The sequence below is a fragment of the Festucalex cinctus genome, chromosome 21 (assembly GCF_051991245.1).
Source record: "Festucalex cinctus isolate MCC-2025b chromosome 21, RoL_Fcin_1.0, whole genome shotgun sequence".
Classification (NCBI taxonomy): domain Eukaryota; kingdom Metazoa; phylum Chordata; class Actinopteri; order Syngnathiformes; family Syngnathidae; genus Festucalex; species Festucalex cinctus.
The window spans coordinates 4,906,501-4,931,898 of record NC_135431.1 but is presented as its reverse complement, the minus strand read 5'-3'; the positions used below and the strand labels follow the sequence as shown (position 1 = coordinate 4,931,898).

At 37.1% G+C, this 25,398-nt stretch overlaps 3 protein-coding genes across 5 annotated transcripts; 2 read left to right on the top strand and 1 right to left on the bottom strand.

Moving 5' to 3' along the window:
* The first annotated feature begins 4,500 nt into the window (after positions 1 to 4,500).
* lbr (lamin B receptor) lies at positions 4,501 to 18,101 on the top strand. Of its 3 annotated transcripts, none has more exons than XM_077510489.1 (14): positions 4,501 to 4,648; positions 8,591 to 8,762; positions 10,205 to 10,417; positions 10,574 to 10,657; positions 11,737 to 11,881; positions 12,024 to 12,220; positions 12,935 to 12,989; positions 13,171 to 13,365; positions 13,448 to 13,551; positions 13,641 to 13,766; positions 14,562 to 14,730; positions 14,800 to 14,880; positions 15,188 to 15,310; positions 16,561 to 18,101. In XM_077510489.1, the coding sequence occupies exons 2-14, from the start codon at positions 8,598 to 8,600 to the stop codon at positions 16,719 to 16,721; spliced, it is 1,818 nt and encodes a 605-aa protein (XP_077366615.1). In that variant the 5' UTR covers positions 4,501 to 4,648; positions 8,591 to 8,597; the 3' UTR covers positions 16,722 to 18,101. The 3 variants fall into 3 exon arrangements, with proteins under 3 accessions (XP_077366615.1, XP_077366617.1, XP_077366616.1); XM_077510491.1 differs by lacking the exon at positions 4,501 to 4,648 and adding an exon at positions 4,760 to 5,088; XM_077510490.1 differs by lacking the exon at positions 4,501 to 4,648 and adding an exon at positions 6,482 to 6,606.
* A 131-nt stretch (positions 18,102 to 18,232) lies between these two features.
* Positions 18,233 to 19,739, bottom strand: slirp (SRA stem-loop interacting RNA binding protein). The gene is made up of 4 exons (XM_077510499.1): positions 19,606 to 19,739; positions 18,883 to 18,941; positions 18,689 to 18,796; positions 18,233 to 18,492 (listed from the first exon to the last, which is right to left on the bottom strand). Exons 1-4 carry the CDS (start codon positions 19,712 to 19,714, stop codon positions 18,427 to 18,429), a joined length of 342 nt encoding a protein of 113 aa, XP_077366625.1. The 5' UTR covers positions 19,715 to 19,739; the 3' UTR covers positions 18,233 to 18,426.
* Positions 19,740 to 19,935: 196 nt separating this feature from the next.
* alkbh1 (alkB homolog 1, histone H2A dioxygenase) lies at positions 19,936 to 24,952 on the top strand. Its single transcript, XM_077510497.1, has 6 exons — positions 19,936 to 20,122; positions 20,343 to 20,451; positions 20,551 to 20,713; positions 21,592 to 21,682; positions 21,828 to 22,021; positions 24,065 to 24,952. The coding sequence occupies exons 1-6, from the start codon at positions 19,985 to 19,987 to the stop codon at positions 24,441 to 24,443; spliced, it is 1,074 nt and encodes a 357-aa protein (XP_077366623.1). The 5' UTR covers positions 19,936 to 19,984; the 3' UTR covers positions 24,444 to 24,952.
* The last annotated feature ends 446 nt before the right edge of the window (positions 24,953 to 25,398 follow it).

Genomic DNA, 25,398 nt, shown 5'->3' with positions numbered 1-25,398 from the left:
TGTTTTTGTCCTTTAAATGAGAAAAAAAAAAAAAAAAGGAACTCTTCAAAGTTACTGTAAAGTTCATTGGTGCAGACGCAAATCAGAAATTGTTCTGGCGATTTTTTCTATCAAAAGGCACGTTTTATTAAAAAAAAAAAAAAAAAACAGGAAGAAATGGAAAATCTCCCCTCCCACCCACGTCCATGATAAATGCCATAGCAGTAGCATGCGTGAGTGACCGAACAAGCGCGAATGGACGCGAACGGGGGCGGCCCGCCGCCGCCGGACGCCTGGAAAGCTCGTCTTCCTCAAATGCTATTTTCACCGAAATATGTACAAAAAAAAAAAAAGAGATTCTTTTTCGAAAACCACGTATCTGTTCGAGCCGATCGATCAAGTAGCTCCATCATCCGATTGCATCCGTTCATCGCCTTTTGTTTCTGTTGCTTAGGCGAGGGAGGCTGCATGACGGACAGCAGCCGTGGTAGCGCTCCAGCAAAAAAAAAAAAAAATGCTCACGACTTGTGTCCCTCCTCTCGATCTCCTTTGTCAATATTTCATTTTTTCCTTTAAAAGCGGAGAGTTAAAAAAAATAAATAAATCTGCCAAGAAAATTCATCCACTCTCGCACGTTTATGACAAGCAATAAGTGTAGCATCTGTTGTAAAGCCCCTTCAACCATGTTTCCCTATCAGAGCTCTCTTGGGAAAGAAAATGACCGTGTGCAATCATGTTTGCAAACTGTAACATACAATCATACTGTAACCTTTGTGGTCATTTGCTGTTAGAATGATTTTTTTTGGGGGGGGTCTATTTTTAGTTTTTCCACAAAACTGTACTGCATAATCTTGTGGTGTGGGGTGTCTTCAAGGATGTCAACGTGCCATTCAGTCTTTCACCTGTGCTTACGTTCTTTTTATTTTAGTTTTTATTTTTTTGCCTTAAAATAACAGAAAAGTATTCCGCCATGCCCCCACCCAAAAAAAAAAAAACAAGCATTCAAGCATGCTATATGCTATAAAATTGTCAGACACGGTACATTTTTAAGTTAAAGTGAATTTTTTTTTTTTTTTTTTAAATTGGTAACTTTTTAGATGTTACAAAAGATTGCAAGATATTTTGGTAACATATTTATATACTGTACATTTTTTACCAAAGGCTCCATCCACGATTACATAATATAATCGCTACAATGTGAAAAACACTTTATGTCCGTTTTTGTCTTTATTATTATTTTACATTTTTATGTTTTTGGGATGAAACTGAATCCAGACATTCCAAAAACATAAAAATGTAAAATAATAAAAAATATATATGTATGGACATAAGTGTTTTTCACATAATAGTGATGATATTGTAGATGGAACCTTTTGTCAAAATATGAAAAACATTACAAAACATTTTTTTTAAAATAACATTTTTATGTTTTTGGGATGAAACTGAATGCAGACGTTCCAAAAACATGAAAATGTAAAATTAAAAAAAAAATATATATATATATATATGGACATACGTGTTTTTCACATAGCAGTGATGATATGTAATTGTGTGGAACTTTTTTCAAAATGTGAAAAACATGTCCTTTTTTTTTTTTTTTTATGTTTTGAATGAAACTGAATGCAGACATTCAAAAAACATAAAAATGTTAAAAAAAAAAAATGGACATTGTATTTATGGATGGAACCTTTGTCTGAATGTGAAAAACACATGTCCAGTTTTGTCATTTTTTTTTATTTAATATGTATTTTTATGTTTTTGGGATGAAACTGTGAATGCAGACATTCCAAAACATTAAAAAAAAGAATAAAAAATGGACATAAGTGTTTTTCACATAGCAGCGACGATATACAGTGTTAGTTGACTCCCCAACAAAATATGTTTCCTCAAAATTGTCTGATCATGAATATGAGTCATGAATGAAATGTAATGTAACCATTTTCTTATGTCAACAAATTAGATTTCACTTTGACTCTGGTTGGTCAGGGAATTAATAATTTGGGCTAAAAACATGCAGCATAAACTGGCAACAATTTCTATTTGGGTGTTTCTAGGGAAGTATTTCAATCAATCAATATTAAAAAACAAAACATATGCACACTATTTTTTTTTTTTTTAATACTTCATCTCTTAAATCCACCATTTTATAACCATCCAACCAAGAAGTTATTGCACTTTAGTACGAAACCATAAGACAGACCTAACGCATCACAACAGCAGTGTGACTCTTTCTCACCAAAGTACTCAACAAAAAATCGTGCTCGACGATGTCGCCTTGCTTATTTATTTTTTTTTTTTTCAATCATCAACGTCGGGAGATGAAATCGCAGAAGCATATCTTCAATCATCCACTCATTGTTACAATCGATTGAATCCGTGCGGCTTGTGCCTTGTTCCGAAGTTGCATTTAATAGATGACTAGTAATAATATTTGTCCATAATATATGCTTATGTTATAGATGATATATAGTGTATATGTTCCGTTGAAGGGAGAGCTCAATGACCTTGGTACTGTTCCTCAACAGGAAACATCTGCTTGCTCGTTTCCACCAAGTTGAGTCTTTTTCTTTTCTTTCTTCTATGAAGTACAATCAGATGAGCGTCAAAAAGGGGGAGATCGGCACACTTATTTTTGAAAGAATTTACGCCACTTGAACACATTTGCTTTCTTTGCTTCATTATTTGGAATTGGGACTCGGGTTCACTCGTTTATGTCACGAGAGGGAACGGAATTGTGAATTTGCGAGAATTTTTTTTTTTTTTTTTTTTTTTTTGAAAGGCGCGGCACGTTTCAATGGGCGGCTTTCCGAACGTCTTCGTTTATAACATCCGCATTGTGTACTATACTGTGTTCATGTTTAATTAATTAGTCTTTTTCTTACATGCTAACATTTTTTTTTTTTTTGCTTTGTTTGAGCAAGTTCAATAAAATTGCAATACAAGACATAAAAGTCGCGACTTTGTGTGTCTGTCGTTATTGCGGCTGCACTTTTGTATGGTGAAATTTGTCGGACTCTCGAAATCAGGGGGGTGCAAACTTTTTCATTTGAGGGCCACAGAACAGAAAATCAGAAGGACGCAAGGGCCACATAATGTTAGGAAGAGAAATTGTGTTTAGTCCTAAAAATTGTTCAAATAATTTATTCGTGCTTTTACATATTTAGAAAAATGCTACAGTATATAAACCAATTTATTTGTAATATGGCAGTAGAGTTATTATAGTTTTGGAATTTTTCATTTTATTTTTTATTTGAGTTTTGCTTTTTTTAATTTAGTTCGTTTTAATTAGTTTTCAGGGTGGTTCTGTTAGTTTTTTATCATTATAGTATTTCAATATATGCTTAGTTTTAGTTTAGTTAGTTTCAGTATTAGTTTTAGTTTTTTATGTGAATTATTACTTTGTGCGCAATACAGGTATTTAAAAAAAACAAAAAAAAACATGGGCACGACGTCATTATTCCGGTTTATATCAAAATAAATCTACTAAAAATCACATTTAAAATCATCCCCAAAGGCTCATGCGTTAAATTATTTACCAAAGACTAAAATGAAGGACATTTTTGCTATAATTATAGTTAGTTTTATTTTAGTTAGTTTTGTAAACATAAAATGTAGTTTCAGTTAGTTTTCTTAAAAAAATAAAAACTCTAACTCTGGACAAATTGGAGGTCAACTAGGGTAATATGTTGCTCTTTTCCAACCAAACAATTCAATTTAAAATAAAATGTCTTACAGTATTTGAAGAATGTCATTTTGAATTGCAACGTCCGACATTCGCCCTCAGCCGAAGAACAGGAAGTGGAAGCGCGAGCATTCGAAACTATCCCGCGTATGTTTGAGTTGTACATTCTAATCTGCAGGTTTTTAATGCTGTTGCCACTATTCAAACCTTATAAAATGCAGGTAACGTTTACAGTATGAGTAGTTACGATAAAGTTTCAAAAACATTCTAACACAAATTGTTAATAATTTTAAAGTTATTGGGACGACCAGGTTAAATTTCATACAACTGTTGCAATGCAAGCCTGCTACAGTAATGAATGTCACGTGCAAGTATGAAAGGAAGCATCCTGCATTTTATTGGCTGTAAAAATGTGTCTCGCTTGAGGGCGCGACAGACTGATGACGTCTGCCTGTGCATCTGCAGTTCGTTTCGTTTTGTTTTGACTTTTTAGCACTGAAACAGGAAAACAACCTGAGCTGTAATGTAACCATTACTGGAAAAAAAAAAAGCATTTAAGCATTTAAAACATCTATTTCAGGATTGCTCGTTATCTAAATTACTGTTGTAAATTGCTTCTTGCAGCCCAACAAGCTTATTTTACACAAACCATAAAACTAAATACAGTATTCTGTCAGTGCAGCGCGTTTATTTGCGTGTCTGTGTGCGCGCGCGTCCCGACGCAGTTAAAATCTCGTGACAACCAATGAGATCAATGCTGAACCGTTTGAAATGATGCGGAGCTGGCCAATCGGACGCCTTCGCGCCCTTCCTGGTTCACCAGTGGCTTTGAGCGAGAGGGCGGGAGATACAACGCCTACGTCAGACGTTAGCGGGCTTGGCAATTCTAAATATTAAGATTGATTTGTTAGGTCGGAACTTTGTTGTGGGAAGTTTTTTTTTTTTTTTAACCCGTTTTCCTCATATTTGGATTTATCGCACCAAGCGGTAAGTGCAACCGTCTCCCACGCACGATTGTGATGCGTAAGATAAAATGGCTTCCGCTTCTTTTTGTGGGACTTTATTGGTTTTAGCTGCTTGCTAGCTCTGAGCCGAGGTTAGCTCTTCGGTTTAAGTGACTCCGACTACTTCCTGGCGCCATGACTTCGTTCCGCTGCTTTTACTGAAACCAAAACGAAACTATAAGCTTAATATCTTTTCGACAAAGACTCGTACGTGATAGTTTTCATGGCGCTGTTTTTTGGTTATAAGTTGTTTTGTTCCAACGTTAAAACGTCACGACTGAGAAGTGTCAAAGTTCATACACCAGGTGCGGGCACTAGCCACTGACTATTAGCTCAAGATTAGGAAGACGTTGTAATTTTAGAATTAAACGCTCCCGGAAGTAGCTACCCACTTGCTATTTGTTTTGCTTCTGCCCCACACGGGTACGTTGTTTTGTTTTTTTCGCTACACTAATGGATGGGTCGGCAGAATGCTTTTGTGTGTGTGAGTTTTTGAATGCATGACGTTTTCCCTCCCTTCTGTCAGCGAGCGGTACTAGTCGTTTTTTTTTTTAAAGAAACAACCATGGAGGGGGAAATGAATAAGAGACCGACGTTTTCTTCTGTTTCTTGTTCATTTTGGTGCCGCTAAAGGTGTATCAAGTGGCTAATAAGTAACACAAAAGAAAACATGGAATGCCTAAAAGAACCGTTCGGTGTTTTTTTTTGTAGTACAATAAGAACGTCTAAAGCGATTTTGATTATTTTGTTGTAAAATTATTACTCGCTATACATATTACCCACTATTTAGAACAAGTCGTTACCAAGTTTGCGTTCCTATTTCCTATATTTCCTATATTGCATCGCGCAATTCTCGAATCGATTCAATAGGCGGCTGGATCGATTTTTAAACTTCCATTTTTAATGGAAAAATATTCAACAAAACGTCTTAAGCATGGAAGAATGTTATATTAATGAACATTAATATTAATATTTTATTTCAATGCCGTTCTAACATGAAACAGATTACCATCTGTATAAGACTGAAGTTTCAGGTAAATAAATAATACATTTTCATCCAAATCTTATACTGTACAAGTTTACTGGTGATTAGTATTTTCTAAATTTGAATTTAAAAAATTGCAGCAATCGACTTATACATTTTTTTATCGGGATTAATCGGTATCGAATCGTGACCTGTGAATCTTGATACGAATCGAATCGTCAGGTACTAGGCAATTCACACCCTAATATATATATATATATATATATATATATATATATATATATATACACACACACAAATGGCAAAATATCCTCTACCCTTGTGTTTTTGTTTGTTTGTTTATTGAAATATTTTAGTTATTTTGTCACGAATTGCATGAGAATGACGTCAATTTGACTCGTAATGCTGCCGTGATGGACTTGAAATGTGTTCCTGCGTTGATGAATTTTTTTTCCCGTAATTGAAGAAATAGAAAACTTGATTGATGAAATCAAGTGGACAAGATGGAATTGGAATATGATGGAATCAAATGGATACTAATGGAAGCATTTTCTACATCACAGAAAGAGCTGTCGTGCAGAAAAAACAAGAGTTGTTGTTATGGTAGTGGCGACCGATCTGTGGTGGGACTTTTTTCCCCCAATCTGATTCACGTGCTGCGTTTCAAAGGGGCATACCAGGTGGAGCTTGGTGTTTTCAGCAGCGGCTGTGACTCTTTAAAGCCCCCCCCCCACCACACCTCCCACCCTGCACCTCCCAACACACAAACAGGCCTCTGAGCCATCTGATGGGAAAGCACTTTCCAAATCCACCATTGGCATCCCATATGGACCAGGACACAAGCCAGTGGTATGATCACAGCGAGTAACTTTGGGCGTGTCCCGTCCTTCCAATTTTAAGCTTGGTTAGTTTTTCTACATGTTTGTTTTTGCCTGCCTGCCTCTTAAGTAATCCTGGTAAGCCAACAACCTGCCACTAAACATTTGTGTGAAATCAGCTTTTTTATTTTGTATTTTTTTTTTAATGTGTTTTATCGCTGCTGCTAATTCAATTTGAGTTTGTGCATTACCCGCTACATTGCTTTCTAGTGGACTTTTAACCTCAAACACGACTTATTTGAATTTCAAAACCTTCCCGCTGAAAATGATTGAAATAAGTTTGAGGGTGAAACTGTCATTTGTGAACTATATTTTTTTTTTCCCCACACCAGCTAGTTAAATGGACAGTGTGAGTGAAAGCGTTGTTTGCCAGAAGTGGCTGGAGTCGTTCTTTTTTTTTTTTTTTTTTCTTCCCCCGAATGACACATGGCTGTGGTTAAACCGAGCAGGGACGACCTGTCAGCAGTTCTGCATCAGAAGCCTCCCCGGTCACTAATGATGCATAATGCTGACCTTGCTTGGGCCCACCTTATTGTACCCAACTGGCATAGAGTGCAATACAGTAGTGGGATTTTTTTTGGTTACCATTATAAATTTGTTGCTACTGCAGTCGCATCTCTATAAGCTGAGCAGGTGCATTTCTATGTCTCACAATTCAAGGCTGTTTATGACAAAATGTGAATAATTGGTCTTCTTTAGTTAAAACAAAAAAAAAAGTCCCAAAACATAATCCAATAAACGGTACAGTACAATAAGTTTAAAGAGATACTTCACTTATTTAGCCATTTTAGCAATAAAACGTTCATATTTTGCCTATAATTAATTTGATATGTTCATTATTTTTCACGTACAATTAGTACCTTTTAAAAAAAAAACACATTTTGCAACTTGCTGTCGACTGAAAATGACATCACAAGGGCTCAGGTAACCAATCACAGCTCACCTCTTTTCTAGGTTTGGTCATGTGACATTCACAAGCTGAGCTGTGCCCTGAATGCACCATTTTGCTTGCGTTAGCATTAGCGACTAGCAAGTGTGTAGCGTATGTTATTCTGTTGTCCCTAAGCGTCCTTTTAGCCGTTTGGACTTAACTGTAAAACTAAGCAAACACACGCCGATAAGAATTACATCCACTAATTTAAATACAAAACATGCTTCGTTTTTTTTAAAACATCGCTAAGCTAGCGCTAATGCTAAAAGCGAAGGGATGATCCCACTTTTAAATAATTGGCAGATTAATCGGTAAACCGTGTTGTTTTTTTTTTTTTTTTTTTGCCAAAAATCGGTATCGGCCTCAAAAAATGTATTTCGGTCGGGCCCCAATTTCAAGTTGTTTTTGGAAAACATGGATGTCATGAGTTGACATCTGATCCAAAAAGGGAAAGGACTCTCTATAGTATGTTATTAGTGCCATTAACTCATTCACTCCCAACCATTTTCACTTAAGTGTTTTCCTGGATTTTGACTGATTTTTCAAGGCCCGCGAAATATACCAAAAGAGAGATTAGAGTCTCTTCTTTTAGCAGGGAAAAAAAAAAGCATATTCCTTTCTGTTTCCGCTGTGCAACAATTAACAATCGAACATAGCTAAGTTTAATTGTTTTTCACATTTCTGCTTGGAACTGTGGGGAAATCAGCTCGTTTTAACATGGCCTGGTTGATCTCTTATACTCTGCTGCCACTCAACCATTTTCTGCAGTAGAGAGACTGCATCAAAGCCTTCTCTATGCTCTGGCATAAAAAAAACAAACAAAAACGTATATGTACGTCTTTGGGACACTTAAAACATTTAAAATATGACGTATTTATACGTTTTTGGGAGCTAATGAGTTAATGCTGAAAAGTACACCCGTGTTTTGGTGGCAAAATAAAATGAAAACTTTGTGGAAAAAAATTCCCATCCAAGCAATATATTTCAGCAAGTCACATATTCTGCATACGCTAGCCTACAACAGTAAAAGAATGCGTGTAATTGACTGGCCTGCCCGCAGTCCCGACCTGTCTGCCATTAATTAAAAATGCGTGGCATCCTTTTTCTCTTTCATATTTCCTGTTGCTGTAGTAAGACGATGCCGAGTGTGAAGTACCACAAAGGCGACATGGTGATGGGCCGCTGGCCCGGCAGCAACCTGTACTATGAAGTCGAGGTGCTGGGTTTTGAAGCCAAAAGTCAGCTGTACACGGTCATCTACAAGGATGGAACTGAGCTTGAGCTCAAGGAGCAGGACATGAAGGTAGGACCAAAAATGTACACACCGCTGTTGCAATGCCGGTTTTTTTTTTTTTTTTGGTGATATTATATAGACCTTTTGCACGTGATGTCACAGCCCTAATAGGAACGATCTCCAAAGGAAGTAAATATCACGCGCCCGACTAAACGTGCCACTTCGACCGAGGGGCGAATAAATGTAATAAATAAATGTAAGAAAATGCTTTTAAATTCACGTGAACAGTAAATGTCAAGAAAACGGTGAAAGACAAAAAAACAAAAAAACATCGGTATGGAGGTAAATATGGTAACTTATTAAAAAAATAAATAAATAAATTGTACCTGTAGAAAAAAGTATAAATTTGTATCTGTAAAAGTCATGATTTGTACCTGTGTATTAAATAAAATAATAATAATAATTTAAAAAAAAGTGTACTAATGTTTTTTTTTTAAATTTTTTTTAATTTTTTAAATTTATTTTATTTTATTTTTTTACTTACTTTTGCACGATATTTACCTCCATACATCAACCTTTAAAATTCTATTTTCTTATAAATTCATGGGGAAAAGTGACATTCAAATAATCGATTCTTGGACTGGGTATCGATTCTAATTTCCTAAATCGATTCGATTTCGATTCACAAGAGTTAAGTTCGATTCAATTTACATATTTTTCCGATTTGATTTGATTCGCTTCCATTCAATCTGATATTGATTAATTATGGAGCATAAATTCTTCTTAAATATAAAAGACATGATTTAAAAACTCCACAAACATTAAATTCCATATTAAATTTTGCAGAGGCAAAAGTGCAATAATTCAGGTCTTTCATAAGTGTAAGAAAATACTTTAACATTCGTGTGAACAGTAAATGAAAAAAAAAAAATCAGTAAAATACAAAAAATAAAATGGCCTTTAACTCTTTGCCCACCAAAAACGTTAAATGACATCAACTATGTTTTTTATTTTCTTAAGTGCAGCGCTGCCTGGTCAATGTGTTGTGGAATCAAAAACACTCCACTAACTATGGCCAGCAGATGGCAGCATTGTATCTCTTTTCGTGAATGATCAAAGCCTTTGTCATATCTTCTTCTTTTTTTTTTTTTTTTTTAATATAACGTGTGGCAGTAAAAGAGTAAAAATTCAATTTTCTTTTGAAAACAATGGATTCATGGTTTTATGAATTGATATCAGGCTCAGACAGGAAAATCGATTTGATATCGATATCAATTATTCGATTTTTTTTTAAATCCCAGCCTTACTAAAGTCTGAACCTCTGAATTAAAAAAAAAAAAAAATTGTTGTAATTAAGGCGACACATTTGTGTCCGTGTGCCTTTAAGGGGCGTGGCCTAGTTAGTGGCACCTGGAGCTGGGGTCAGTTGGTTGGCCGTTTTAACCACACTTACTTGTGCGTTCGACAAAAACGTGCATTTCATTTCAAAACCCAAATCCGTTTGCCTCCAGAATTCTTTTGGCTTCCAGCCGCGGTCCCGCTCTCGCTCCCGCTCCCGCTCCCGATCGCCGGGCCGCCGCCGCGGCCGCTCCCGCTCCCCGGCGAGGACCACGAGGCGCTCTTCCTCGCGCACGGCGGCGGCGGCGGCCATCGCAGAGGGCACGCCGCCGTCGCGCAGGGATGCAAAGTTGAAGGAAATGGTTGAAGTCCGACTCAGTCCTCTGGTAAGACTTCTTCCTCTCCGATTTCAGTTTTTAGTTGGCAACACATTCTTCATTCTCGAGTCCTGTTTTTGACCACAACGCTGTCACACTTCCATTTATTTATTTATTTTTTTTGTCCCCTGTCTCCAATACTCTCCCTTTATTGTTTAACACCAGCAACCCGCAATGGCTGCCGAGAACAATCGGGACAATAGACATGAAAACAAAGAGGAGAATAACACTGCAAACAAAGTCAATGAGGTGAGTTGAATCTTTTGGACAGTTTAATGATTGGCGCCTTGTGTTCTGGCAAATACACTATTGTGACCACTAGGGATGTTCCATATCACTTTTTTATTTATTTATTATTATTATTATTTTTCTTCCGGACGAGGAAACATATTTAATTTTTTTTTTCCCTCCCATGTCACCATACTTTATGGGCTCCGTACATAATAATTCACTAAATTAAGTTAGTTAAAAAAGATGTACTGTACTATTTAAAAAAAAAAAAGTGTTGAGGTCATATTTCTGCCACTAGATGGCATAATTGCATTGGTAAGACATTCGTGACGGCTCAGTGCATTTTTCTTTTCATATTAAGAACTCTAAGTTTTAACATGAAGTGACTTTTGAAATTCTGCACATTTTTAAAATTGTAAAATACAATTTCCACAAATATATGAATTATTCTTAGATTTATTACTGCTAAATTTTGACATGGCTGTGTCTGCTGTGTTGCAAGTGGATAATCCCTAGTACGGGTCTCCAAGTAAGGGGTGGTCATTAATTAAAAAAAATAGTGGTTAAAGTGGTTAAAGGAACTTTTGACTCAAAATGAACGCACTAAGTATGTTTCTACCTTATTCAGTTCTTTAGTAATCGCCATTTGAAATGAGGTCATTGGAGTGACATAAGCGAAGATGCAAAAATATTAAGAGAAAAACAAACTTTTTGTGAAAAAGATACATTTTTTGCACAACAGTGACTTTGACACTAATATTTTTTGTTTAGTGACAAGGCCGCACAGCGCAACGTGAATTACCGTTTTTGGCAGCATTCATTAGGATTTTAGAATACGTCATTAAACGTTTTTGGCGGTCAAAGAGTTAAACACACCCTAATGTAAACATTCATGCCAACCAATGGGAAGATATTGGAGGTGTGTTCAAGCTGCCTCCTTTTTTTTTATTTATTTATTAATTTTTTTATAAATTCTATACGCAAGCAACATTGCCTAATCAAGCTTTCCAGAAAAACATACTTTTTATACAGTATCCATGTGCAATGTTCAACTCAATCCGAATATTTAATTAAGGATGTTTTTTTCTATTCCGAAGACGGAGCCCGAGAAGAACCAGAGTCGTTACAATCTGCGCCGCAGGAAGGACGATAGCGAGCCAAAACCGCAACTGAAGGATCCCAGAGTGGCTCCGCGTCCTGCCGTGACTGTCTCCACCCAACTCGACTTCGGGGGCAAGATTGGTAGGTTCCAGGATGCGATGACAATTTTTTTTTATGTACGCATTTGAAGTCCTTCATTAAGGTAAAATTGAAAATCGAATTAGAGTAAAAAAAGGGGGCTGACGGTGGTTTTCCAAACGCTGACGCTCGTATCATCTGGCAGGGGTGTACTTCTGGCTGCTCTTCTTGCCATGCTGGGTTCTTTTTGTGATTCTTCAAGTCAACTTGGAGGACCCCAGCTTAGTCAACTTCCCACCGCCTCTGCCACCCCTCGAGTCGTTTTGGGACGCTCGGGCCCTGGGCTTGGTCATCCTGTGGATCTTGTTCCAGGCCCTCCTCTACATTCTGCCTGTGGGAAAGGTTAGTAAACGCAGATCTCGGCGCACGTCGACTTCTCGGCTCAAAGCTGACGCGTTCACCGATTCACCAAGTGCAGGGGGGGGGGCGAGATGTTTTCTTCTTACTAGGTGGGGCAGGACAGAAAATAATTGAGAAGCACTGGTTTAGACGAAGATTTAGATTTCTTTTTTTACTTTTTTTTTTTTTTTTTTTTTTTTTTTTTTTTTAATACAGCTAGTTTTAATTAGTTTTTTAGAACAGTTTTCTTAATTTTTATTTTTTAGAAGATGCTTTTTTTTTTCTTAGTTTTAGTATTTAGTATATATATATATATATATATATATATATATATATATATATATATATATATATATATGTATATATATATATGTATATATATGTATATGTATATATATGTATATGTATATATATATATATATATATATATATATATATATATTGTAAATATATATGGCATATTTGTAGAGTACAAGAGGGCGGCATGGTGGTTGAGTGGTTAGCATGTTCGCCTCCCAGTTCTGAGGACTCGGGTTCGAGTCCAGGCTCCGGCCTTCCTGGGTGGAGTTTGCATGTTCTCCCCGTGCCCATGTGGGTCTTCTCCGGTCTCCTCCCACATTCCAAAAACATGCATGGCAGGTTAATTGTGCGCTCCGAATTGTCCCTAGGCGTGGATGTTTGTAATTCTGTTTTTTTTATTGTTTCTGCTCTCTGCAGCTGAGCGAGGGCTTGCCACTGAAGTCTGGCGAGCGGCTGAAGTACAGAACCAACGGTGAGCTTCTGCTGGTCTTGATGTCGCGATGAACTCGGGGTGCATTGAAAAAAAAAAAAAAGAGATAACAGAGACACTAAGTTGCCCCTCTCACATGCCAGGGTGCATCCCAAAATATTTGTGCCGAAATGAGCCCGTTAACGATGCTTTAATTTCAGTTTTTCTGTTCCCCCCCCTTCAGGTTTCTTTGCCATCGCAGCGAGCGTCGCGGTGGTTGCAGCAGCCGTCCATCAGGGAATCGACCTCACCTACATCCACAGCCACTTCCTGCAACTTGCTGCGGCCGCTTTCCTCATCTCCGTCCTGCTCAGCGTCTACCTGTACGTCCGCTCCCGCTACGTTCCGCCAGAGCGGCACGCGCTCGGGGGAAGCTCCGGTAAAGAGGCAAAAGAAGAATCCGAACTTGCACGATGATTGGTCTGCCTTTCGTCATTCCGTTCCTTCGTTCTGTTTCCCAGGCAATGTGATTTATGACTTCTTCAAGGGGCATGAGCTCAATCCCCGCATTAAAAGTTTTGATTTGAAATTCTTCTGCGAGATGCGTCCGGGACTAATCGGCTGGGTGAGCGGCCGTCGCTGATCTCCGTTTGAATCCACACCTGCGAAACTTGTGCGCGATTGTGTCCTAATGGCCGCCGATGCGTTTTTCAGTGCTTGATCAACTTTGCCTTCGCGCTGGCGGAGATGAAGCAGCAGGGCTTGGACGCTCCATCCTACGCGATGATTCTGGTGAATGTCTTCCAGCTGCTCTACGTTGCGGATGGCCTCTGGAACGAGGTACACAAAAGACGTGCTGATGGAACTTTTTAATTACAGGGTGTTCCAAAATGGTTGACCCCATTCGGAATGCTCAAATCTCGGAAACGACTTGATGGATCTTAATAAATTCCATCCATCCATCCATCCAACCGTCTGACCGACCGTCGGACCGACCGCTTATTCCTCACAAGGGTCACGGGGGTGCTGGAGCCTATCTCAGCTGGCTCTGGGCAGTAGGCGGGGGTACTACACCCCGGACTGGTTGCCAGCCAATCGCAGGGCATTAATGAAACTTTTTTTTATTATTATTATTATTATTATTATTATCATCACGATATGAAGGTCACGATACGATAATTATCACTATATTGTGGGGGTTTGGCGAGATTTAAAAAAAAAAATAAATTAATTTAAAAAAAAAAAAAGCACAATATTGTGCTTTTGTACAGAACAGCAATGCATATAAACCACCTACAATTTCTAATAACAATATTGAGGCACTTACTTGCTAATGCTAGCACACATTGATCGCTTCACAAGCAAATTAGTTTCCCCTACATCTGACAATTAGCATAGATTTTAAACATAGAAGGCCAAAACATCACTAATGAAAATTAAATTGCACTAATAAAGTAGCCACTAGAGGGTGCTAGAATTGCACAAATGGAAATCAACATGACTTTTTATTAACAGATGTGTTCCTTTTAAATATTGTGAACATGACGACGGCGATATTGTTTTAATATCACGATATTGCCCTTATCGTTACACCCCTCGTTGAATGTAATGATTGTCTAAAACTTCACATTTCAGGAGGCCATCTTGACCACCATGGACTTGATGCATGATGGCTTTGGCTTCATGTTGGCCTTTGGAGATCTGGTGTGGGTGCCGTTTACCTACAGCCTGCAGGCCTATTATCTGGTTAGCCACCCAAATGCACTGAGCCTCCCAGCCGTCGCCGCCATCGTCCTGCTCAAATGTGAGAGGAGAGCTCAACTCGTTTGGTATTGCGGGAATCAAATTCATCACATTCCTTTTTTTTTTTTAGTTATTGGCTTCTACATCTTCAGAAAATCCAACTCTGAGAAAAACGCCTTCAGAAGAAACCCGTCAGACCCCAAACTGTCACGTAAGTGTTGACGGTTCCTAATCTACCGTATATCTGCATTTTTTTCAACATGGCCCTGGTTGATCTCCTTGGCTCTGCTGCCACCTGCTGGCCGTTTGTGAAATAACTACCATTTCTGCAACCGTTCTTTGCAGTTGAGAGGCTGCATCAAAGCCTTCTGTATGCTCTAGCATTATTTAAAAAAAAACACGTATAAATACGTCTTTGGGACACTTAAAACACAAAAAAAAAAACGTATTTACACATTATTGGGAGCAAATTGGTGAATTTTTTTTAGTATGTGCTATTTTCCTTTCCTAAAAAACAGACATGAGGACCATCCCCACAGCAACAGGAAAGAGTCTGCTGGCGTCTGGTTGGTGGGGGGTCGTTCGTCACCCCAACTACTTAGGAGACCTCATCATGGCTCTGGCCTGGTCGATACCCTGCGGTAAGTCACTTTCACAGATGCTGTCCGGTGAAAATCGGCGACACACCTGCAAACTGTATTCGTCCACGTATATACTAGGGGTGTGCTAAAAAAAAAAAAAAAAAGCGATACGGCAATATATCGTTGCGGGCCTCATTACAATACACGTATCGATACGCAGGCGTCAGAATCGATATTGCTCGCGTTTGCCTTTGCAGCTTGCATTGTACCTAAAAAAATAAAAACCAGCAGCATCTTTGAAGTTAATTGCCTTCAATTAATGCCAAAATAGCTCACCAGTGATTAACACCGTGTCTTGCTAAGAAAAATGAGAGCAAAGAAGAATATCAACTTTTATTTACTGATAAACTTAACATGGCAAATGTGTCTTAATGTACCAATTTTCGTATATTTTGTTTAAAAACGAAATGGAATGTGTATTTCCCTTAATAATTCAAATCAGCACATTTTAGAGCTGTAATTTTAATACTTTGATATTTTTGCTCATTTCAGCTCATGCCTATTAACTCCCAGGACATTTTCGCTATTTTACTGGATTTTGACTCATTTTGCACGGCCCATAGAATATTGTGTCTTATTGCTATAAAAACATGGAATCTACCTAAAGAAAGATTAGAGCCTCTTCTTTCATCAGGAAAAAAAAAAGTATTTCTATCCTTTTCCATTTTGCATCAATTAGCATTAAAATATGGTTAAGTTTCATCATTATTTACAAATCTGTTTAAAACTAGGGGGAAAAAAGAGCTTTTTTGATCTCTTATACTCTGCTGCCATCTGCTGGCCGCTTTTGTCATCACTACCATTGCTTCAAGCATTCTCTTCAGTTCAGAGGCTGCATCAAAGCCAAAACGTATAAATACATCTTTGGGAGCATGGCAATATTTAAAATAGAACGTTTTTATACGTTTTTGGGAGTAAATGAGTTATTTTTTTCCCCTGTGTGTCTGTGAAAACTGCTCCTTGCTCTGCCGTGCGTGCACATTTAGACCACGCATGCCGCTGAGGTGGTAAACCAGAAGAGCTGCTAACAAAAAATATTTTTGTCAGTCAGCATAACAAACTCATCCTTTAGGTACGCATATGACTGTTATTATCAAATGTGAGAAAATTAATGTAATATATTGGGATACGTATCGCCTTGAAGATCAAGTATAGGGATACATATGTATCGTGATACGTATCGTGAGCTTGGCGGCAATACCCTGCCCCAGCACATACCGCATATTTTTTTTTGTCCGACGCGCGTGCAGGCTTCCGTCACCTGCTGCCGTGGTACTACATGATCTACTTCACCATCCTGCTGGTGCACCGGGACTCTCGGGACATGAGCGACTGCAGGAGGAAGTACGGCTCGGCCTGGGACGAATACTGCCGAACGGTCCGCTACCGGATCATCCCGCGTGTCTACTGAGGGGTGACGGGTGTTGCTTGGACACTTTTTGGAAAGCCAGTATTACAGCCGCAAATGTTCGTTTCACACCAAAAACCTCTTTTTTTTTTTGTGTGTGTGTGTGCTCATTTTAAACGGAAAAACAAAAACATCTTGATTGTGTATTTTTTTTTTTGTGTGCTCATTTTAAACGGAAAAACAAAAACATCTTGTTTTTTTGTTTTTTTTTGTTTTTTTTGTGCTCATTTTAAACGGAAAAACAAAAACATCTTGATTGTGTTTTTTTTTTTTTTTTGTGCTCATTTTAAACGGAAAAACAAAAACATCTTGATTGTGTATTTTATTTTTTTTTTGTGCTCATTTTAAACGGAAAAACAAAAACATCTTGATTGTGTATTTTTTTTATTTATTTTTTTTTTGGCGCTTCAGTACATTTCAAGGCAGGTTTTTCCAAAGGAACCGATAAGGACTTTTGATGGCATCATGAACTGTTTGCAAAAGAATGAAGAAAATGTAATATTTTGCAATTTGATGCTAAAATGATGTCTCTGCAAGGAAAGTCTTTGCAGGATGTACATTTTTGTAAATACGCATTTGTTTTTATACTTCAGGTAAACAAAAACAAAACCACTTGTGTGTTTGGGATTTGATTTTATTTTTTTTTAGCTCCAATTAGTATTTTTTTAATTTTTTTTAAAAATAATTGTAAAGAAAGTAGCCCTTCCTTGTGAATGATGGGATTTAAAATAAGCTGTACATTGCAACTATAACTTCTTTCTTCTATCTCAGGACCCACAAGTATTCTTCCATAAACCTGCAATACAGATGTTTTTTTTTGTACAGTCTGGAATTTTGAATAGATACCTAGCGTTTGACTTGTTTTTAATTCCTTACGAAACGGAATCCATAGCGGATTTGATGTCATTTTAGAAAGAACGCCTCACGCGATTTATTTTTCCTGTTTATTCCGCAAATCAGCGTTGCGCTTGTGAACTTTTTCGACATCCCCCTTTACGCCTCAATTTCTCCGTTTTAAGCTTTAATGCCGTGTCGTTAACGACGCGTTTATACTGTGAGAACATGCAGATGTGAGTTGTTTCAGTATAGATCACAACACGAGTAGCAATGTTTGAATTCGAAGGACTTGTAAATATTTTTTGCTTTAATTCTACACAGTGATACAAAACAAGTTTTCTTTTCTTGATAGATATTTAATGTTTTTTGTTTTTATGTAATGTGGGCCATTGTGATTCTGTTTACAGAGCCGCCATATTTCATCTCAGTGTATTCAACAAATACTTTACTTTGGAAGTAACATGAACACAAGTACCTCTGCAAGATATCTTAACTGGTGAAATGATCTGTACACGTTGCAGCCCAAATAAAGATTTACAGAAAGTCTTTGTTCCTCGGCAGTTTTTTTATTTTTATTTATTTTTTAATATTTGTTATTGACTCATTGAAGCAAAAATAAATCCCTGGCTATGTACGGGCAACTGAGAACACCCAGAAAACCACAACAGACACCAAACTGGGCTTTAATCATTTTCATTTTTTTATTGCTGTAAACCGGAAGCAAAATACAGTAAATTGTATTGACATGACAGAATGGTTCCAATAAACAATTTTCACCATTAAATTTAGAGATAAGAGTCAGTATGAACAGATGTTAACACATAAAAACGAATGAACTTTTCCAGGTGGCCGCCGGGACACGTTCGGATCGTCAGTCATTTTCATCTTTGTTCGTTTTCCCTTCAGTAAATGGCCGCCGGTTGTGCTGAACATGAAGCTGAAAATACATCAAGTTTGCCACGTCAATATTATTTTTACAAGTAAGATTGATTACTGTGGCAGCCGAAGTTTAAAATGATTGTTTATAGTCCACTATGAGTTTTTGCATTTGCGTTTAATGGTTAACTGTAATAAACAGACGATATAAATGTATACCATCTTGGTCGAAAGCCAGCCTGTATGATGCACTTTACCTGGGCTCCCTCCAGGAAGTGTGGCTCTTTCTGCAGTGTGTTATTCAGTCCCTCCTCTGTGCTGAATCCCACCCAACAGAATCCTTTGTGGAAGCCAGTTTTTTTATCCTGTTACAGAGCAGGAGATCATGTAGAACAAATCATGAATCTAAAAGATGTGTTCTTGAGATTATTTGTCTATGGGGGATACTTACAAATGGGAGTGTACACCTTTTAACTTGCCCGAACTGTCCAAAATACTCCCTCACCTCCCCTGCAAGACAAGTCAACAACATACATTTTATGATTCTCTGTTCTTTCTTAGCCTCAAGTGCAAAAGTAAATGAAAATTGACGTTTCTTGTGACAAAATGCCACTTTCAAACGTACTGAAAAAAAAGGCAGTTTTGCGGTTAACGGACTCTTGGCTTTCAATTTTTTAATTTGTCCACCAGATGGCGCTTTTTTCATGTTCAAAACAAGCAGCATGCAAAAAAAATCTCCAAATTTTTACTGTTTTGTAAGGAGTGAAACTAAAATAAGACGTGTATTATTTCATTAATATAACTACTTAATATACAAATACATTATAATTCAATTACAGAGTAATTAAATTCTTAGTAAGGACGAAGGTTTTAAAATATAAACCCGCGGAATTGATCGAATCAATCAATCAATGTTGTTAAATGCCGTAATTTAAGGCTCATCTGCGAAACTTAACTAATTTCCTATTTAAAAGCGTGTATTGTTAGGCATAGTAGACATAATTCAAAAAAAAAAAAAAAGTCAAGTAGATCAGATCATGGTAGCTAGTAGAGGTGACTGCCTGATAGACACAAGGCGATGATCAAATAAACATTTAACGAACTGACACTTTTAACTGGCACATACAATAAATCATATATTTAACATAGAGATAAAAAAAAAAAAAAACCTTACTGCTAGCAACTGTCCATGGAACTTTTGCCACAAACACCTCAAACACCTTCTTTGCCGACGCCGCCATGTTTTGCCCTGATACGTCTTTGACCCAGGAAGCGATTGTCATTGTGTGACTTCCGGCTAACTGTTTTTTGTCGTTTGTTCGTTTTGTTTTTTAATTATTTTTTTAATTATTATTATTTGTTTATGTTAAAAATTAAAGATTTAGAAAATACGATTAAGACTTTTTTTTAATTTGTACGATTATCATTATTCTAAATCTAGGCTGTTGATAAAATCTTTATGACACATGCGCGTGAGTCCTGAATCATAGCACCTCCCGACCAGCTGGTGGCAGTCTTGCACTGACACGTGACGCAGGAGTAGAACTAAAAACATGGCCAAAATGGCGGCGTCTGTGGTGGAGACCGGAGAGGATGCTTTTAAAAAAATATTTAAGTTCTACAAACGCAGATACCCTCCTCCGGATTTCAGCGATGTTATTGATTTTTCTAAATGTGTGACGACTGATAAGGTGAAGCAAATATAAATCCGAAAAACAAGTTGTTTTTCTCCACGCGAGGCACGTGTCCACTGTACTTTAACCAAGACTTTCTAATAAAAATAAAATAATAGGCTACATTTGTCTTATCAAACATTAATTTACACCATTATCATCCTGCAATAGTAAATGTCATTCCTGATATTTGTTTAAAAAACAACAATAGACTGAATTCTGTGTGTATATGTGGCAGATAGTTCCAGTGAAACTAAATCCAGCTGCTGTGAGTGATGATGACGCTGCCAACGTTGGATTACATCCTGTCAAAGGCTGGAGAGCCTTCAACTTGCAGGGCTACCCAGGTGAACTGAACCACTAATATGACAATCCTAAGGCCAAGGTACAATTTCTACGTAAACGACCTTTATTTTTGTTTATCCTTACATCGTGTTTTTTTCCAGGGTTCATTTTCATCACGAACCCATTCCTTCGCGGCTCACAACCGTTCTGGATTCGACAGTGTTTGAAGTCTTACCCTCAGAAGCCAAACGTCTGCAACCTCGACATGCACATGTCTCCCGCTGACACCCAGGACATCTGGGCCAAGAGCGTAACCAATCTCAGGTGAGGCAAGTGTACCTGACTATCTCTGCATACCAAAAATCAAACCAGAGGTGTCTGAAAATAGACCTTATTCAAGATGAACCTTTTAGTTTAGCCCAGAAGGTTAATTTTTATTTATATGTCAAGAAAAAATAAATACCTCCTTTGTGAGACCCAAATAATAACACAGAGAAAATTTACCATGTCCCTTAAAAAAATGTAAATACATCTTAATCGAACTATTAACTAATGTCCCGTAATTAATAAATATTAGGGGTGTCAAAATGAGCACATTTAAAAAAATAAAAAATTAAGCCCGTCTAACGTATTTTTTAATATATTTTTTCAACGGATGATTATGCCCTTATTTGGTACTTGGCGAATTCAGTCCCACCACAACAGACACTTCAACATATGAATTACTTTCTAGAAATGCACTGCACTGCAGCCAATATACACAATGTTAAAAGTGGAGCATTAAAGCTACAGTGAAGAAGCCATTTGCAATGAACTAAACAGTATGAGTCAATGAGTTGCTTCATATTCTAATTAATTTGCTATTATTTTCAATAAGAAAAATGTACTGTTCCTTTCACCAACATCCAACATGAAATGCTAACGCCACCCAGTGGCAGAAAAAAATGACCTCAATATTTTGCTCCTTCTTTTAACTACAAGTTTATCAATGATCTAAAAGATGCAACCATATTTGTACTAGGTAAAAATATGTGTCCACTTTTATGTTAATTAACAAGACTATTAACTTGAAAAAAATATATATTTTATTGAACATTTAAAATAGATATAAAATGTGTGATTAATTCGCGATTAATCGCGACTTGTTTTCAAAATTTCAAATCTTGTGTTTTTGAGCAACTAATTAAAAAATTTTCTTCCAGTTGTGCTTCTGTTGGAAAGAGAGAGCCCAGAACTCTTCTGGAGAGGCTGCGCTGGGTCACCTTGGGATATCATTACAACTGGGATAGCAAGGTAACCCGAGGTGTTAAAGTGGATTATTTGAAATCACTTTTTTTTTTTTTTTTTTTTTTTAAATTTCTTTGACTCAACAATAACTGAAGCAATACTCATATACAGTCATTTCACGTGAGGAATTTTTCTTGTTGCTTTTTCATAGACTTACTCTGCAAACCACTATACTCCATTCCCACCTGAGCTCCACCTCCTATCTTCCCAAATTGCGACCGCCTGCGGCTTCGCAGACTTCACTGCTGAGGCCGGAATCCTCAACTACTACAGGTCGGATTCCTCGTTGGGGATCCACGTGGACGAATCGGAATTGGATCACAGCCGCCCGCTGTTGTCTTTCAGGTATGTGAGGATAGTTAACTCATTCACTGCCAATGACGACTATAGACGTAAAAAATCCAAGCAAACAGCCAGGGCAAATTTTGACAAGAAATTTGAATTTAGTTTTAGTTATTCATTGTTTTCATTCATAGTTATTAATCATTGTTGTTCTGAATAACAACGACGACAACAATTTCATTGCTAAGTGCTACCATCGTGCGTAGAACGGATTCCTGTTACCCTACAACACGGGAGTTGTGATCGTTTTTGTGATCGTTTTTGTGATCGGTCTTGGTCTTACTGAGACCACATACTGGGTCTCGGTCTCCAAAAGCCATTTTTAGTCGACTAAAATTGCTCTTTATTTTTTACTAAAATTGGATTAAAACTAAAATACAATCAGGTGACTGAGTTATGACTAAGGTTTTAATTAAATTTAGTCAGAAGACTATAAAACTATTTTTTTATATATTTTTTTTAGTTAAAATTTTAATTTTAAATTTTCTTTTTTTTTTTTCAAAATTAACACTCGCTGTTTGCTTGGATTTTGACGTCTATAGTTGTCATTGGCAGTGAATGAGTTAAATGAAAACACATTTTGTTTCTAATAAAGTCAACAAGGACTTTCTGCATTATTGCACATTCAAAGCGACGATAATCACCCACTAACTGTGGCCAGCAGATGGCAGAATTGCATCTCTTTTCAATGTTACCCCGTGGATCAAACGTCATGACAACATGGCGCATCTTAGGAAATATAACGTTTTCAAGGATGTCGTGAATGATCAAAGTGTTTATCCCATTAAATATCATTCACAGAGCGTCACTAAACAAAAAAAATATTAGTATTAGTTACTATTGTGCAGAAAAGAGCTTCTTATTTTTTTTCTTGGTGCCACTGAAACTACCAATTTTCAAATGTTGATTACTAAAGAGCCGAATCACTTTTTTTTTTTCTTTTCTAATGAGAATGGAATCAAATCTTTCACATGGTATCCACCATGTTTATGTAGTCATAGCACACAATATTCTGTTTGCCTTGAAAGATGAGTGGAAAATTGCTCGAAATTGGCTGGCAACAAATTGGCTATAACGTGTGGCAGAAAAGGAGTTGAAGGGATTTAAATGTAGGAATAGAGTAGTGGTACCTCTACTTACGAAATGAATTGGTTCTGGAAGAAAGTTTTTAAGTAGAAAACTTTGTAAGTAGAGACGCATTTTCCATGTAAATGCCCTAATCCGTTCCGAGCCTCCCAAATTTCAGACATAAATGTTTTATAAAGCATAAAAATGCATCAAAACATGTAACAAATGCATGTTACAATTAGATTATTGCACAATAAATGAGAGTTGTGCTCATTTACCTTTTTAACTGCTGTCCTCATCGTTTTTTGCCCTCTGGTTCATGTTCTCCTCTCTCAGAAGTATTTTTTTTTTTTTTTTTTTTTTTTTTTTTTTTTTGCCTGGCGTTTTGTAAAGAACTGATCCATGGATTTTTTATTTTTATTTTTTTATTATTATTTTTTTTTAATATTTAAACAATCCTTCGGAAATGTCCAAGGCAAACATCATCTTAGTGAGCAAACGCCCGACTGGTGAACACTTTTTCTGGGCGATTCTTTTAAACAAATTCCGAAACTTGATGGAAACTTCCGGTATGGCGAGGCATCTTTTTAAAAAAAAAAAAAAAAAAAAGGCCCGTCTCGTCGTAATTCAAAACTTACTGTGCCTTCATCAATCACCAGTTGTTTGAATTTTTGCACAAATTTGTTGGCCGTTAGAAATTTCTTTCGTAACAAGAGGCAAATATTTTCCCGTTGAGGAGTTTCGTAACTCGAAAATTTCGTATGAAGAGACGTTTGTAGGTAGAGGTTCCACTGTATCTAAATATCTCAATTTTTATTTTTATTTTTGGGGGGACCCCTGATGACCTTTTAGCCGGTCACACGTGTTACATCTTTGTTTGTCATAGTTGCTTGTTACCGCACTGTTCGTACCAACAGAGACAAATTCCCATTAAAGGAACCGATTCGGTGTTAACACACAAACATATTTCTTTATCAGTTTTGGCCAGTCGGCCATCTTCCTCCTGGGTGGCACTCACAGGCGGGACGCTCCTACCGCCATGTACATGCACAGCGGAGACGTCATGGTCATGTCGGGGCCGAGCCGCCTCCTTTACCACGCCGTCCCTCGCGTTGTTCCGGCGCGCCAGGAGGTGGCGCTCGTGGAAAGCGAGCGAGGCGGCGCGCAGGGCGGCGCCATCTTGGAGCAGGTGTCGGCGGAAGACTGGGCCGTATGCTGCAGGTACATCCGCAGCTCCAGGATCAACGTGACTGTCAGGCAGGTTCTGGGGCAGGGGCGGAGCTTCCCCCCAGCAGAAGATGAAACCAAGAGGAAGAGGAGACGTTCTAGTGACTCGCCTAAGACGGAAGAGACGTGATAAACGCCGGGCAAGGACTGTTCACAAAAAAAGGATTTTGCTTTCAAAACCTCACAATTGTGATTTGTAGTTTTTATCTTTTGGACGAGATTAATAGATGAGAAAGCTCTTGAAAGTTTGGTCAAAATAAGATATATTGAAGAAACGGAAAAATGACCTTCACTGCTGCAGATGTCTTCATGTGAAGGATTATGAAAAATAAACTTGTTAATATACAATAAGTAATAGAATTATGTTATATTATGGGGGGGAAAAAGAAGAGAATATATAATTATGTGAGATTAGAAAGCTTTCAACAATGGTCGCATGATGATGGTTGGTTGGAGGGCTGCTCGGTTATGCGAAAAATAATCACGATTATTTTGGCAATAATTGAAATCATGATTATTCAAACAATTGTTCTTTGGTACAAAACAAGAAAGTGTTTTCACATTGAAAATATTAAGACCAATAAAAAAAAAATAGAAACACAATAATTATGTAAGTACCTTTTGGACCAAACATTTTATTTTATTTATTTATTTTAATAATTATTCATTTATTTATTTATGTTGGCAAAAACTTGAAGTGTACTGTGCAGTAGGATGATCATATATTTTTTGGTACAAAACAAGAAAATGTTTGAAAGTAAATATATATATATATAATTCTTTGAAACACTAATGCGAGTTCCTTTTGGATGAAAATAATATTAAATTAGTTATTTTAATATGAAAAAAGTTTAAATGTATACATTTAAACACCTCAAAAATTATTATTTTATTATTATTTTTACGATTATACTGATTTTGTAATTGTGGAGTGTAATAATTGAAACTGTAATTGAATTTCGATTAATTGCACGGCCCAGGTTGGTTGCATACATAATGTTTTTTTTTCAACTTAAAATTTTGTGTTCATCATCCAATACTAAGCATTTCAATGTAGTCGCGAAATGGTAGAATTTTTGTCTTAA